Source organism: Elephantulus edwardii, unplaced genomic scaffold, assembly GCF_000299155.1.
Source record: "Elephantulus edwardii isolate Elephantulus edwardi_28Jun2011 unplaced genomic scaffold, EleEdw1.0 scaffold00113, whole genome shotgun sequence".
In the NCBI taxonomy this organism is placed as follows: domain Eukaryota; kingdom Metazoa; phylum Chordata; class Mammalia; order Macroscelidea; family Macroscelididae; genus Elephantulus; species Elephantulus edwardii.
In genome coordinates, this window is record NW_006399863.1 from 10,320,232 (window position 1) to 10,335,002 (window position 14,771).

The 14,771-nt window shown below is 53.3% G+C and overlaps 1 protein-coding gene across 1 annotated transcript in view; it reads right to left on the reverse strand.

The window, feature by feature from the left end:
* Positions 1–11,952, reverse strand: part of GRM2 (glutamate receptor, metabotropic 2) — a 12,241-nt gene extending 289 nt beyond the window's left edge. Inside the window, exons 1-5 of the mRNA XM_006892265.1 lie at positions 11,859–11,952; positions 9,627–10,226; positions 5,706–6,543; positions 2,210–3,285; positions 33–216 (exon numbers count right to left, since the gene is read on the reverse strand). Of these exons, the coding sequence (XP_006892327.1) occupies positions 33–216; positions 2,210–3,285; positions 5,706–6,543; positions 9,627–10,076 (2,548 nt within the window). The 5' untranslated portion in view covers positions 10,077–10,226; positions 11,859–11,952. The remainder of the gene's footprint in view (positions 1–32; positions 217–2,209; positions 3,286–5,705; positions 6,544–9,626; positions 10,227–11,858) is intronic.
* Between the last annotated feature and the right edge of the window lie 2,819 nt (positions 11,953–14,771).

A 14,771-nucleotide genomic window follows, 5' to 3' on the forward strand; every position in this document is an offset into this window, starting at 1 on the left:
GGTGGGGAACGGTGCTCAGGGTGGAGACTGACCTTGACCAACGCTGGAGCCCGTCCTGGCCGCAGCGCTGCTGCCAAAGCGGCTGGTGGGCGCTCGGTGACTAACCACGTTCTTCTGCGGCTGGAAGAGGATGATGTGGAGCTTGGGCGCGAACAGGCAGCCGAGCACCACGGAGCCGCTGAGGCTGACCGACACGCACATGGTGGTGGTCTGCACCTGAGGGTGGGGGAGCAGGCACAGGTCAAGGACGAGTCCTTCCTCTCAAAGGTCAGGGCTGGATGGGTGGGGCAGGGAGGACAATGGTCTTCCCTACACCGGGCCCTGGTCTGTTTGAAAACCTAAGAGGCTTTCTAGGAAGGCCGGCCAGTCCCAGGATCAGCCCTAGTGGACCATTTGCACCACAAGTTCCAAGTTCCAGCCCGGGAGTGAGCATGTGGTTGAATGTAAGCGTGTGGAGTGTGTGCAGGTAGGTATAAAGCACATGCACGTAAATTCATGTATATCTGTATATCTCTGCAAAGGCACGTGCCTCTATGGGGTAAAGTGTGTGTGTGTGTAGGTGTAAGTTGTAGGATGTGTGTGCACATGTGCATGCCTGTTTCAGAATGGGTATCTGTGTGCCCTGTGAATCCTTGCCTTCTCAGGATTGGCATGCAAATAATATGCAAATTTAGGCTGAGTCAGAGCAGATTCCCTCCTCAGCCCTGGCCTCCACTACCCAGGCAGGTGGCCAAGCAGGTGCTGGCAGAGCAGCCCAGCCCAGCCTCTGGTCCCCAGCAATGCACCACCACATCTCTGTCCTGGGGGAAGGCACCCCTGCAATAGCTCTGCCTCACTTTTCCATCTCCTTTGATTTTTAGGGATCTTTTAAAAGGATTTTTTAAGATTTAAGGATTTTTAAGATTTAAGTTTGCCAGTTCATTCCCTGCTCAGCACACCCACCTGGGTGGCCTTGGGCAAGGGAATGAACCTCCCTGAGTCACCATTTCTTCATCTATAAAATGTGAAGAGCCATGGAACTTAGCCCAGAATCATAGGAATTGACCAAAATGACCCATTTATAATTTGGGGCTCAGTTCACCTTCTCAAAGAGGCCTTCCCTGACAGTCCCTCCCATACCCACCCCCCCAATGTGAAGCAGTCATCTCCCATCACAGCCAAGGAGACCTCATTGAGAAACTCCATGCCAGCTTTGGCTTGGAAGCCAACAGGGACACAATTTTCACCTGTTTTAAGCTCCTCAGCCCCTTACCTTGGGCCTGCCCCACCCTCCTGTGTCCTCTGGCTTCATCTCCCACCCCTGTGCTGTCATGTTGCACATCTTCAGGTGACACTGTGCTGCACTGAACAACTAACAACTGGGGGGCACTGGAGCTCAGCAGCCTTTTAATGATAGGACTTGATAACTTTGTCATCTTGTTCTACCTGCATCTTTCCCCATCCTTCCTCCATTATGGTTCTTTGCAACACAGAAGATCAGTGTGGAGCCTCTACTCCAATTAGCCTCCGTACTGGCTGTCTTCCTCAAACTCTTTCATCTACCTAGCCAAGCCTTCTTAGCTGTCCTGCAATTCCAAAGGTACATGGTTCAAGGCCACCAGCAGCTCTGTGGAAGAAGGATGGGCAGTCTCCTGAAAACCCGCCAGAAGGTCCGCTATGGGTCAATTCTGACCCTACAGTACACAACAATCCCACCAAGCACAAGTCAACTACTCTTCCAAGAAGCCCTCCCTGATTCACTGTATATACACCACACACATATACTCACATGCCTCTTTTTTCACTTTCACTAGGGGCCTCGTGTTAACCCAAACCAGTCATCAGTATCCCTGGTGACCTCAGACACTCTAGGAGCTTCCCAAGGGCAAGGGCGAACTAGGGTTCCCCTTCTGTAGCTGTCCTTCTGCTGAGCAGAGCAGAGCCCTTGCCCATGGGGACAGATCTCTATGCCCTCTTTCTTCTTCCAGCTTAAGGGATGACATCTGGGTCCTGAAATTTCTTCTCAGCTCTCTAACTTCTCCACCTCCCTGAGCATTTCTTCAGGCCCCACTCCACCTCCTCCCTTTCCCTGGGGTCCAGTCCCATCTGTGCCACCACACGCTCTGTGTCCCTGAGTGAGCATTAAATAAGATATAAGTGAAGATGAAACACGATAGCAGGAAACAAAACTTTCAGCATTCTGTTCCTCACCCCCGTCATGGTGACTCACCCGGTAGTCACTGGAGGTGACATAGAAGATGGGCAGGAAGGCAAGCCAGATGATGCAGGTGGTGTACATGGTGAAGCCGATGAACTTGGCCTCGTTGAAGTTCTCAGGGCACTTGCGGGTCTTGAAGGCATAGAGCGTGCAGAGGGCAATGAGGAGCACGTTGTAGGCCAACGAGCCCAGCATGCTGGCATCACGGTGGTTGCAGCGCAGCGTCACCACCTCCCGCCGCTCAGGCGCCGTCTCCTTGCCTGTGCCCGGGGCTTCCACCACCAACCAGGCCACCACGATGAGCAGCTGGCCTGAGATGAGTGCCAGGCAGATGGCCACCTGTGAGGCAGGACTGATGAAGCGTGGCCGCTGGGCACCCTCCCGGGCCCCTCCGAAGATGCGCGCGATGCGGTTGGTCTTGGTGAGCAGAGCCGAGTAGCAGACGGAGAAGGCCGTGCCCAAGCCGAGGCGGCGCAGAGTGCACACCGCGGTGGACGGCTTGGCGATGAAGACAAAGGTCATACAGTAGCAGAGGAAGACTCCGCCCAGCAGGATGTAGCAGAGCTCCCGGCCTGAAGCCTTGACCACTGGCGTGGCGTTGTGCTTCACAAAGACGCCCAGCACAAAGAGCGTGGCCAGGGCGCCCAGGCAGGCGATGGTGACGGGCCCCACAGCCCAGGCGTCACCCCAGCGGATGTACTCCTGGGGCAGCTCGAAGCAGCCAGTCAGGCTGGCGTTGGGCCAGTAGCCCAGGCCGCAGTCTGCGCAGGTGAACTCGTCCAGCCGGTACTCGTAGGGCTGGCACGGGATGCACAGCCAGCAGCAGACCTCGCCCGGCTGCACGCTCTTCACTTCGTTCTGGAGGCAGGGCTCGCTGCAGCGAGACGGGGGCAGCGGACCGGCCGAGGGTGAGGCCCACGGGATGAGGCTGGTGTCCAGGGTCAGGCCTTCTGCCCAGTATCCCACCTTCCGATATCGATAGCGCCCGTTGCCCGCACGCAAGTAGGTGAAGATGTTGTAGCGGCCAATGCCATCGCCAAAGCGGTCAAAACGGACCTCACTGTGGGTGTCGGCTGGGCGGAAAGGGGCTGGGGGTGAAGGAGGGGAGTAAAAGAGGATTGATTGGTGGGTTATGTTGATGAGATTTCACCTCTTGTTCCAACATGGAACCTAAACCCCAGTGCTCATGCCACCACTTTCTTTCTTATCCTCTCTCCATAGTAAAGGCCTGAATGCCCTCAGTCATTTTTCCAAAAGAGACTCTCTAACTAATTTCTATCCAAGTATAGGCCCAATATCAAACTCCTATCATCACCAACTTGGCTCCAACTATAACCCCAGATGTGTCTCTAAACCTGGCACCTACACTGATGCCTAACCATGATCCCCATACCAAATCTTCAAGCTAGCCTCCAACTACTCCCAAGTCAAACACCAGCCCAAGTCCCAAACTGTCACTTCCATCACAGCACACACCAAAGCCCTCTCCCCGAACTTAACACAGAGACTCCAGGCTAAACCTAACCTTGGTTCAACCTGAATCCACTTAATGCCATAAACATCAACCCCAGCTCCAGCGTCCACCAGTTCTAAGCAGATCCCAGTGAGCCCCAACCTCAGCAGTCATCTGCAAGCACTAACGTTCACCAGTGTCCAGCTCAGCAGGACTCAGATCATGTCCACTCCCCACCCCCTTGTTCCCTGTGAACCAGCCAAGTACAAAAGCAAGGACTCCTTTCATTCTAGGTTCCTATAAGAAATCAGGGCTCAAGCAGACAGACAATATCCTCAAGGTCCTATGAGTAAGTGACATAACTTAGATTCAATTCAGGTTCCCCTAAGCCTCTCAACCTCTTTAACTCAACCTCAAAATCCAACTCTACGCCTATCATAAACCCACTCAAGGCCGTGAGATTGACATTATCAGACCTCAGACTCCAACCCAAATCCTTCTGATGAGTCTGTGATTCTGAATAGTAATCTTATTGGAATTATTATTATGTCTTAGTCTTTTGCCAGTGCTTCCAAGACATTCCCACTGTTCCTACCACGACTTCTTCTCAAAGATGGGATTTCTTCTCTGGGGCTATTCTTTTTAAAAATTGAAACTTTTATGAAAATAATCTTTGTGTTGACAAAACTGGCCACCACAAAAGAAAAAAACAACAAAGATTAGGATTAAATTATTAGAATCCTGGGAATTTGCAAATGGTCATCTAAGTTACAACAAGAGGTCTCGCCCCGTCCAGAGAAAAGAAGAGTTAGGAAAAATCAAAGACCATTGATCCAAAGGAATGTGAACTCTAGTCTTCATGACCCTGAGGTCACAAGAACTAGGTAGTGCCCGCCTCCCACTGCTGACTGTTCTGAAGGGGATCATAATAGATGGTCCCTGACACAGTGGGAGTAAATTATGGAGCAAAATCCAAAATAATAAAAAATGCAGTAGGTCTGATAGAGACTGGTGGAATATTCTAGGAGGGACAGCGCAGGAGAGGAAGGCCCTCTATGAGGTGGATTGATTCAGTGATTGGGATAATTGGGATGGGAGTGTCGGAGACAGTGCGATTGGCACAGGACAGAGCGGAATTTAGGGCTGTTGGACATAGGGTCGCTATGAGTTGCAGGCGACTCGACGGCACATAACAACAACAACAACATGACCCTTGATTACCCTTCAGCCTGGACCTGAAATCACTCTCAGGACTCAACTTTTAGCCCAACAATATACAGGCCTATAATGAGATCTGTAACACCATGGGAGAATGCATACCTTAGACCCATCAATCATGTAAGATCAAAATCCATAAAGCTCAGGAGACAGGAATGGACAGGAAAGGACAAATGAAAATGGGACACACAGTGAGGAAATAGGGAAAGCATTGTTACAATGTAGGGTTTGCAATCAGTGTCACAAACCATAGTGTGATGAGTTGTTGAAGGGAAAACCAATTGGCTCTATAGAGTTTCAGTCGACTCAAACAATAAAAAGTAGGGGGAAAGTAGGAATGAGAAGAATGTTCCCCACAAAGGATCCTCATCCTGATGTTTTTCCTTGTTCTGATTCTCATGGCTTGCAGCTTCTGGCCTCTCCCCTTGGTCTGTTGGGGGCGGGGGAGCTGGTAAAGTGAGAGGAGCAAACAGGGGGAGGGGGGGGGTTTGTGCGGGGAGAAGGGTGCAACAATGAATGAATGGAATTCCAAAATCTCTGTAGATGTTCATTGAAATGAAAAATAAACAAACTAAATTAATTTAAAAAAAAAAGATCTATCTTAAAAAAAAAATAAGAGTCCCTCAGTGTGACAAGACCTGATCCCCGATCAGATACCTGTTTTCTGGAAGGCTCTCAGAACTTGGGGCCCAGTCGTGGCTCCAGATGCAGCCCTTCCCGCCAAGCCATCTTTGTCCTTCACTGACACCAGCCCCCTTGGACAGCCCTACTCTCTAGGCCGAGTAACTAGACCTGAGGGCCTACTGCCCCCCTCCCTTTCAGGACTAGCACCATTACCATCAAACTTGACATTGAGTACGAAGTCCTTGTAGAGGCGGCGCCCGTTGACAGGCCGCATGGCATCGCAGAGACGTGTGGTGTTGGGGCAGAGAGCTCGGTGCATGTTGTGCAGCGCGTGGGCCATGGCGTACACGGCATTGACCACGAACATGATCTTGGATTCCTGCTCGAAGGGCACAGCGCGCAGTGAGTGGGCTGCGCAGTCCCGCTGTCGGAAGCTGCAACGGAACCTCTGCTCCCAGAATTCTCGAAACCAGGGGTTCCGACTGTTGTTCCAGGGGTCTAGGTTCCGGAAGTAGGTAGCAAAGTCACTGATGGGGTAGGAGGCCAGCTCAATGGTGATGGCACCCTCAGCAGCCCCCTCACTGCCGGCCACCACGCTCTCCAGGGCTCCCCAGCCGTCGCTGGCCACCCAGGTGAAGCTGGCGTTGAGGCGCTGGGAAGCCGCGAGCAGCTCCCGGGCGTCCTCGGAACGAGTGAACAGGACAGCCACCCGGGCGCTGGGCTTCTGCAGCAGGGCCCGCACGACCCCTTCAAAGGCCGCCTTGTTCATGGCACGGCCCACCTTCTCCGAAGTGGCCACGCAGATGTTGCGGGCGCGCGCCTCTAGCTCAAAGGCCTCGATGCCAGTCTCACCGTAGTCGCCCTCAGATGCCACGGTGGACACATAGGTCCAGTTGAAGAAGCGGAGGATCTCTGCCATGGCCTTAGCTTGGAAGAAGTCAGGGGGCACCGTGCGGGCGAAGTAGTCATAGCGGGACTTGTCGCTTAGTTTAGCACTAGTGGATGCGTAGCTGATCTGTGGAATCTGAAACAGCCGGAGGAGGTTGGCCACCTGGAGGAGTAGAAAGGGCAAAGGTCTGAGATCAAGTGAAGCCCTGTCAGGAGCTGCGTCCCCTACAGCTAATGCAGCTCTGAGTCACATGTCCATGAGAACAGACTCCAGACTACCTTCTCCCAAAAGACCTGTTACCCTGATTGGATGTGTCTTCCTTCTGGGAAGAAGGAGGTTTTCCTATGCCTTCCCCATGGCTTGGAGAGAGAAGACTCAGGGCCCAAAAAACAGAATCGGAGCCATTCCCAGCTTCTTCCTCATTTTTCCCTCCCCAGACACACAGCAGTGGCAAAGGTAGGGAGCCCAGGGAAGATCTGACCACTAGAGGGAGCTGGCACTTGACTGCTTGATGGCATCAGGTGTGTGATCACGGTGCTTATGTACTTCACCTGTTCAAGGGTAGATGACACCTCTCATGAAGGGAAGGAAAAATGGAATGAATGGGGCACAAGTTGAAAGAAAAGGCTTTCTTAGGAAGGGAGACCCAGACCATAGGCGCCCACGGCACTCAGAACTCAGGTACTGGTTTCTTTTGGGTCTCTGAGTCTGAAATAGACAAGGCTTCCTGTTCTACCACTGACTCCCTGGCACCTACCATTGAGAACGGGGTCCTGCTAAGGACTTTGTAGAATGGCGAGTAGGTGAGAGTAAAGGGTCATCTGATGGAACAGGAACAGGCTGGGTTCTTTTAACCATGTTGTTATTAAGTGTCATTGAGTCACCTGCAACTCATAGCGACCCTATGTACAGCAGCTCTGAACTCTGCTCTATCTTGGGACAGTCTCACTGTCTCCAACACACCCACCCCCATTACCCTGGTCACTGAGTCAATCCTTCCCATCCAGAGTCTTCCTCTCTCATGCCATCCCTCCACCCTCCCAAGCATGATGTCCTTCTCCAAGGACTGGTCCTTCCTTGCAAAATGCCCAAAGCAGATTCTGTTTCTCCTTAATGACTACCTCGTTATCCAACATTTCACGCTATCTCACTATTCTACATATGAGCAAAACACAGCTGGCTATAACAAATACCAAGGTGAGAGTACAGCTGGCTGTGACGGTTACGTGTCCACTTGGCTGGGCTGCGATTCTCAGTGGCTTGGCCGTTTTGTATTGATGGAGTTTGGCAGTTATGTAATGAGGCACTTTGGGAGTTATGCAATTGCATAGTCATCCTCCTTTTTTTTTTTTTTAAATCTGATGGGAGTCAGCATAACGACCTGGTCTTCAGAACCTAACCAGTCGATTAGAGAGAAATGGGTATATCTGTAGCTGGGAAAACAGGCTCTGACTCTGACGGTTCAAGTGTTCCTGCTCATTCCCCTTTCTCCACACCCACACTTCATATTGTGGTGCCATAGTTTCTCATCTCTGCCTCCCAAGGCTGCTCAGAAAGGAAAGGCAATCATGTGCATGAGACCACAGTGCCTGCCATACAGAAAGTACTGGGGCATCATGGTGGAGCAGTTCATAGGGAATTGCACTGTAAACACAAAGTCTGCACCTCTCTGGCAGTTAGATGGACAATCGCATTCATGCAATACACAGTCTTAGAAACAGAATGGAAGGTCAGTTCTAAGTTGGATCCAGCTTGATGGTAATCAGAGGTGGGGACATAGTCAAGAGAGAAAAGTACAAATGGAAGGAGATGGTAATGGGCAGGTGCAGGTAGAAGGCATGTTGCCAGCACACGGAGAATGCAGGTGGGTCATTAAGGGAGGAGGGCAGGAGGACATAACCGGGCTCGCATGGGACCCTAAAGAGAACATGGAAATTGCCCCAGAATCTGCAGGTGGGAAGCCACCTACTCATCCTTGTCCTCAAGGCAGAGCTGCAAATGTCACTGCTGGTACAGCCACACCTGTTCAAACTGCTCCCTGACCACCTTCAGCAGCTGAAATTGGCTTCCAGGAACGTAACCTAGACACTTCTCCAGTCCCAGGGCAGCTAACATTAGTTCTGACTCCCTCATAACAAGTGCTCCAGGTCTGGGTCCCTGGCCCGGCCGCTGATGGCAGTGCCCTGAGTCAGCCTCCAAAAGGAAACAGGGAAACAGGCCCCATGTAAAGTTCCTCTTGAATGCCTTCCAGTCCAGGTTTGGCCTCATCTTCCAGGATCCTATGCTGAACACTGAGTAGGCAGGTGTCTGATCTTGGAGAGGTGGGGCCTAGACTAGGAGAAGGGAAACCCTACCTGGGCTAATTCATCCAGGTCGACCAGAAAACAACCTCGGAGCAGCAAAGTATATCAGCTGGAGCGGCAGCTCCGAAGATGCTGGACAACAGAGCGCCCTCTGCTGACAGTTTAGGGAAGAGCAGGAGGAAGCTATCTGCACACCTAGCAATTCTGACCCCAGGTCTTGTGCGGAGGGGGATCTGGTTCCCTCTCCTTACAATCAAATCCTGTGTTTCCAAGGGCCCTGAGGTAGCCTACTTCCCAAGCACCACATAGAATCAGCTTCTCTTCTTCCTGGTCATCCATCTCTCTATTTCTCTTTGCAGAATCGCTATTGGCTTTTCCTTGTGTACCTTTCTCCGAACCAAGAAGAGACTAACAGATGAGAAAGGCCTTGGCTCAGAGCCGGAGGTTCACCTCTGCTTTGCCACCACCTTATCACCCAGCCTCTGTTTCCTCACCTATGAAATAGGTTAATAATAATAGCAGCTAATACTAATTAAGTCCTTCTGACCTGCCAGGCCCCCTTTTATTACACTTTGCATATGTATTGATTGCCTCATTAAGCCTCCATCACAGCTCAACGGTGGGAATGTTAAGGGTCTCATTTTATAACAAGGAAACTGAGGCACAGAATGGATAATTTACCGGCCTAACGCACAATCAATAAAGCCAGGATTCACACCTGGGGGTCTGGCCTTCAAGATTTTCAGCCAATCCAATAAAGATAAAGGGGAGGGGGAAACATCATTTCTAAAAATCCACCCACCTTTTTGTGAGAGAGTAATTTCTTATAATTTCTTAGTCTTCTGTATAAAGCTTTTGAAAAAGCTTCAATTTCTCAGAGGGAATTCGGGGTCCAGACTTCTGCCTCCAGTCCCAGTTCCCCAGGGTCCCCGCCCATCTTACCTGGATGGAGACGTCGCTGTAGGAGCCTCCGATGACACCCGTGATTGCAGTGGGAGCGTCCCCATGGGTGGCATAAGAGCCGTCGGGGCAGATGTGGCGTGAGCCGTCGGCGCCGCGGCTGAGCGAGGCTCGCACGAAGTCGAGCGCCTGCTCCAGAGCGTGCGTGTCCTTGGAGCAGCTGTCGAGGATGTGCGCGCCCAGGCGCACGCCGGGCAGCAAGCGCGGGTCGCGGTTAATGCGGTCCAGTGCGAAGAGCATGGCTTCCAGGCGCTGGATGCCGCGATGCTCGTTGACCGGACCACACTCCTCGGCGGGGCCGCCCTTCTGGTGCACCGGAAACAGCCCACCCAGCACCAGATCCCCCTCCAGCGTCAGTGCCTTCTTGGCGGGGCCCTCAGCCGCAGCGCCCCAGAGCAGCAGCAGTGCCAGGAGCCCCAGCAGCGATCCCATGACCAAAAGGGGAACTGACGAGGGCCCAGCAGACCTGGACCTCCACGGGATGAGTGTAGAAGCAGCAAAGGCAAAGAGTGGGGAATGCTGGGGCAGGGGAAAGGGCCAGGAAAGGGCAGCTAGGAAGAGAGAGAAGAAAAGGCCCAGCTCCTGCAGAAAGACAGACAAACAGACCCAGAAAAGTGGAAACTGAGAGCCTTGTCCTTTCGACTGCCTCTCCCCCACCTGGAGCCAGTGAGAGAGCAGAGTCATTACTAGATTGAGCAGCTCCAGTGGCACTTCCTGGGCCTGCCTTCCTGTCCTGCTTTGATCTGGGGCTGGAGATGAGCCCTGTGTCTATCCTAAACTCAGCAGAGGGAGAGGACACAGGAGTGAAGGCTAGGTACCAGACAGGAAACAGCACCCCCTCAACCACCACAAGTCTTCTGTGGATCAAGGATGTCTGACATCCAGCACACCAACCATCCAGGACCCCAGAGTCAACATTTTTGCAACAGAGGCCATTTCAGAGTTACAAACTTGAGGATACAATACTCACCCTGAGCTTCAGGGAAGAGATATTCTCCAAAGGATAGTCTCCAACCATTGGGGAGACTGAATCCCAAGTGAGCACTTATAAAAAGCCATGGCCAGACCTCCTGACTGAAGCTATGAATGGAGATCTTGGGTCCTGGGGTGGAGTTGCGGGTGGGGAAGATGGTAAAGTGGAGAGAATGTCTTCTGGAAGGGACACTTGGTTGGCTACAGGTCCTAAAGTCAACAGGGTAACCAAATGTGAGCAGAGGAACCATTGGTCTGATTAGAGTCTCAAAATGGGCCCGGCGCGGGGGTGGGGATTTGGGACTCCCTAGTTCTATCCAGAATGCTGTTTGAGACTTGGTGCCTCAGCCTTCTCTTTAGTTCATCATCAAACCGAGGATGATACCCTCTCCCATTCCTCCATCCTCAGTCTCAGGGCCCTGTCCAGCCACACTCTGGCCCTCAGAGACACTGGCCCTCCCTCTTGGACTCAGTACCCCATCACTTACGCACCAACTTCCTGGCCTAACACCAACCTCACACACGTTTTAACAATCACACAGGCAGGCTTAGAGAGCCTGGGAAAGGGATATACATCTTTCCTCAGAATCAAAAAGGAAACTGAGGCTCGAGAATGGTAGCGACTCATTCAAGGGCCACAGAAACGGAAGCTCCTCACTTTCTCCCTCTCCACTCCTCAGGGCTAATCTAGCTGGTTCTCAGACCAGGGGATGGGATCTTGTGGGGAGCCCACGGAAAGGAGCTACTTGATCCGGCAAACAGGAGAGGCAGAGATGGATAGCAACACAGAAAGGGTCAGGGACAGATAGAGCCGACACCAAAATCAGCCAAGGCTGCAAAGCTCTCCACAGGAGAGGCCTGGACGCAGGCTCGGAGGCTCAGAGGGGAACAGAGCCCCCAAAGAGGGCAGCTCTGGTGCCAGGGCCATAAAATTCGAGCAGGGAGCAAGCAAACTCGGGAGGCAAGGCAAAGAAGGGGGGGATAGAAGCAGAAAGACCGCCCGAAGGACAGAGGGGCAGGGACAGAAGCAAGGGAGTGCGATGCAGGGCGCGCATCCTACAGGCAGGAAAGGCGGGATGCTCGGAGCTATCTTCCCGCTTCCCCAAGCTCGCCAAGAGCTCCTTCTGGACGCCGCGGCCCGGCCCGGCCCGGGAATCAGAACTCGAGGGCCCATGGGTCCCCGGCACGCGAGTCAGGACGGATACGGTCGGCAGTAGCCGCAGATCCCCAGGCTCACCCTACCTGGCGCGCCCGGCTCTGGCGTGGAGAGGAAGAGAGCAGCGGGAGGCGCGGGCTGGGCTCCCGCTCGCTCGCTCGCTCGCTCCGCGGCTCTGCGCTCTCCGTCCGCCAGCTCGCCCCGCCGCTTTCAATCGCGGCCGCCCCGCCCCCGGCCCCGGCCCGCCCCCAGCCCCTCCTCGCTCCCTCCCCACCCCGGGTCTCCCGCTCCCAGCCCGGCCTCCGCCTCCCCTCGGACCCCTCCACCCCTCTGCGCCCCGCGCATCCGGCTCTGACTGTTCGCGGTGCTGGCCGGTCCCGGAGCTGTCCGCCGCGTGGTGCTGAATCCCCGGGCGCTCCCGCTCTGCGCTGGAGTTAGTGCCTAGATGGGGCCCTCAGCGCCCCAAGGCTGACAAGGTCGGGCCAATGAGCCCTGAAAGGTTCGCACAAAGCCATGGGTTCTCATCTATGAGGGCAGAGGGGCTGGTCCTAGCGGGATAAGTAGAGAGGGCACATGGGAAATGGGTGAACGCCTAGCCTGAGGCCAGGAGATCTATCCTTGTTCTCACATCCATGAGACATTCATGAGTGTGGGTGAAGGCTTGTGTCTTTGCCCCCTTACAGGTGAGAAGCAGGGCGTTAGTCACTAGGTGGATGAGGCTGGGGGAGGCAGAGGAGAGGAGAGACCTTCCCTTCCTTCCTGCAGATGCCCTCAGACACCAGCTCTGACCTCCTTAATCTGACTCTCAACCCCATTCTCATATGCAAAGGACGTTCAAAGCAAAGAGAAGTCAACCTATATGACTCGGAAGAGGGGCCAGAGCCAAGTAGAGTCAACCCATGCTGGAGTTGGCAGGGGATCTGTGAGGAGAAAGGGCCCGGGGAAAGGCTCCTGGAACTGGCTGCTGTGTGGGAGGGAGCTGGAGCTGGAGCCTGAGCAGAGGGAGGACAGCTCTGAGAAGAGTCTCTTGACTCCTGCCTCCTACAACTGGGATGGGGAAGGCCACCCCTGAGTGGTGGATACTCCAGCTGTGGTGCCAGACTGTGATGGAGGTTTTAGGAAGGGGGCCTGTGCTAAAATCTGCCCTTAGCCCTTTGCTAGCTACCCCTCCCCACCCCTGGCATGCATACACAAGAGCAAGTGCTGAGGGGGCACAGTCCACATATCGAGTCCCCTGCCCCTGGCCTTTTGCTCCACAGGTGTCAAGGCAAAGCTGGCTCAGATTGTATTAATGAGTGCATCGCAGATTCCAGGCTCCTTGTGCACACACCCTCATGTGCGCGCACGGCAGTTGCGGAGCAGGTCACCAAGGACAAGCTTTTCCCCTGAACACATAGAAACCCAATGCCCCACTGCTCTGGAAAGAACAGCTTTGAACAAAAACAGTCACATCAAAGACAAACAAACACAAATTCAAATCACTAAAAGGAGGTGAGGTGGCAGCAGGATGAGGGTTCGGAGCTGTCAGACAAGGCTAGGGAGACAGAGTAGTCTTCTAGTTCTGACTTGCCACTAACTGCCCTCCCCCTCTCTATATAATGCAGAGTGCAGCTCCCTGGGGCAGGTGAGCAATGGGCCAGGCCTCAGCAACAGAGGGGATGACAGCAGGAAGGTTCTGTTAGAGAAGCTGCATGCCCAGTTCATGCCACTGAGCAGTTTCAGAAGACATGGGGCTTTATATGCAAATGCTACGCGCAGCCCCGACAAGTGGCCTGCACAACTTCATACACTACATGGATGTGCAGTTACACACATCTCTAAGCACAGCCATCACTCCCAGCTATACACACAGGCAAGGGCATACTCCCAGATTTGGGGACATGGACACACGAACACACACACACATGGGTGAACACATGGACGCAGCCACAGTACATATACATCTGTATGTATGGATACATATGAACACACATAGCTTTACATGCTATACATATTTGGACAGAGCTTTACATATGAAAATACAATCACAGCTGCACACAGACTCAGCCACACATAGGGAGCTATATACAGAGGGAGCCCCTACTGAGATGTTCCCAGCTAGCCAGGTTTACATACTCTGTACGACAACCACAGTCACACAAAGCACAGCAACACAAGCACGGTGACCCTCGCACTGCTATGAAATCATCCACACAGATAATAACCATAGCCAGTCACAATCACAACCTGCTGTCCACTTGGATCACGGATGGCAGTTCCAAACATGGTTATGTGCACAGAATGGAAGGCGTGTGCATGTGTGTGCGTCACACACGCCGGTACATGGCACTAGCAGGCACGGCAGTGACGTCTTCACCTGCTGGGGAGGTAGCAGTGAGCAGTGGCACATTCTGCCACAGACATAAAGGCATCCTTTGGAAGCAGACAAAGGCAGACTGCAAGCTCCCTGCTCCTGAGCCCCAGACACTCAGCTCTCACACTCCCTGCCTGCTCTGCTGTCCTCCAATGGCCCTCTTCAGTGGAGGGACATCTGTCAACCAGAGTCAAAGAGCAGGAGAGTGGAGTATACCTTCTTCCCCACTCCATCCCAGGGCACCTGGCTATGTTCCTTCCTCTTCCTATATTAGGGAGGTTCCTGCCTCCTCCCAGCTACATGCACAGGGCTCCCCAAGGTAGACCAAACCAACAAACACACAACAAAAATCCACGTGAAACAAGAAAAAAAATCATTTGTTTTATTCTGAGTCCCAGAAGTTCCATGTGAACCTGAAAAAAGACAACAAGGGTGGTAGGCCCTGGGGGCTGGTGGAGAGAATAGCTCCTGGCTCCTCTGGCCCTAGTAGCCAAGAGAGCAGTGAGTAGAAGGTTTAGATTAGAGGCCTGCGGACAGGAGCTGGGAGATTCAGGTCATCTCAGACCTAGCCCTGGCCCATGCTCAGGAGGGGACAAGGAAGAGTCTGCTCGGTTCCTCGGCATCTGTGCCCTGAGAGGGTGTGGGC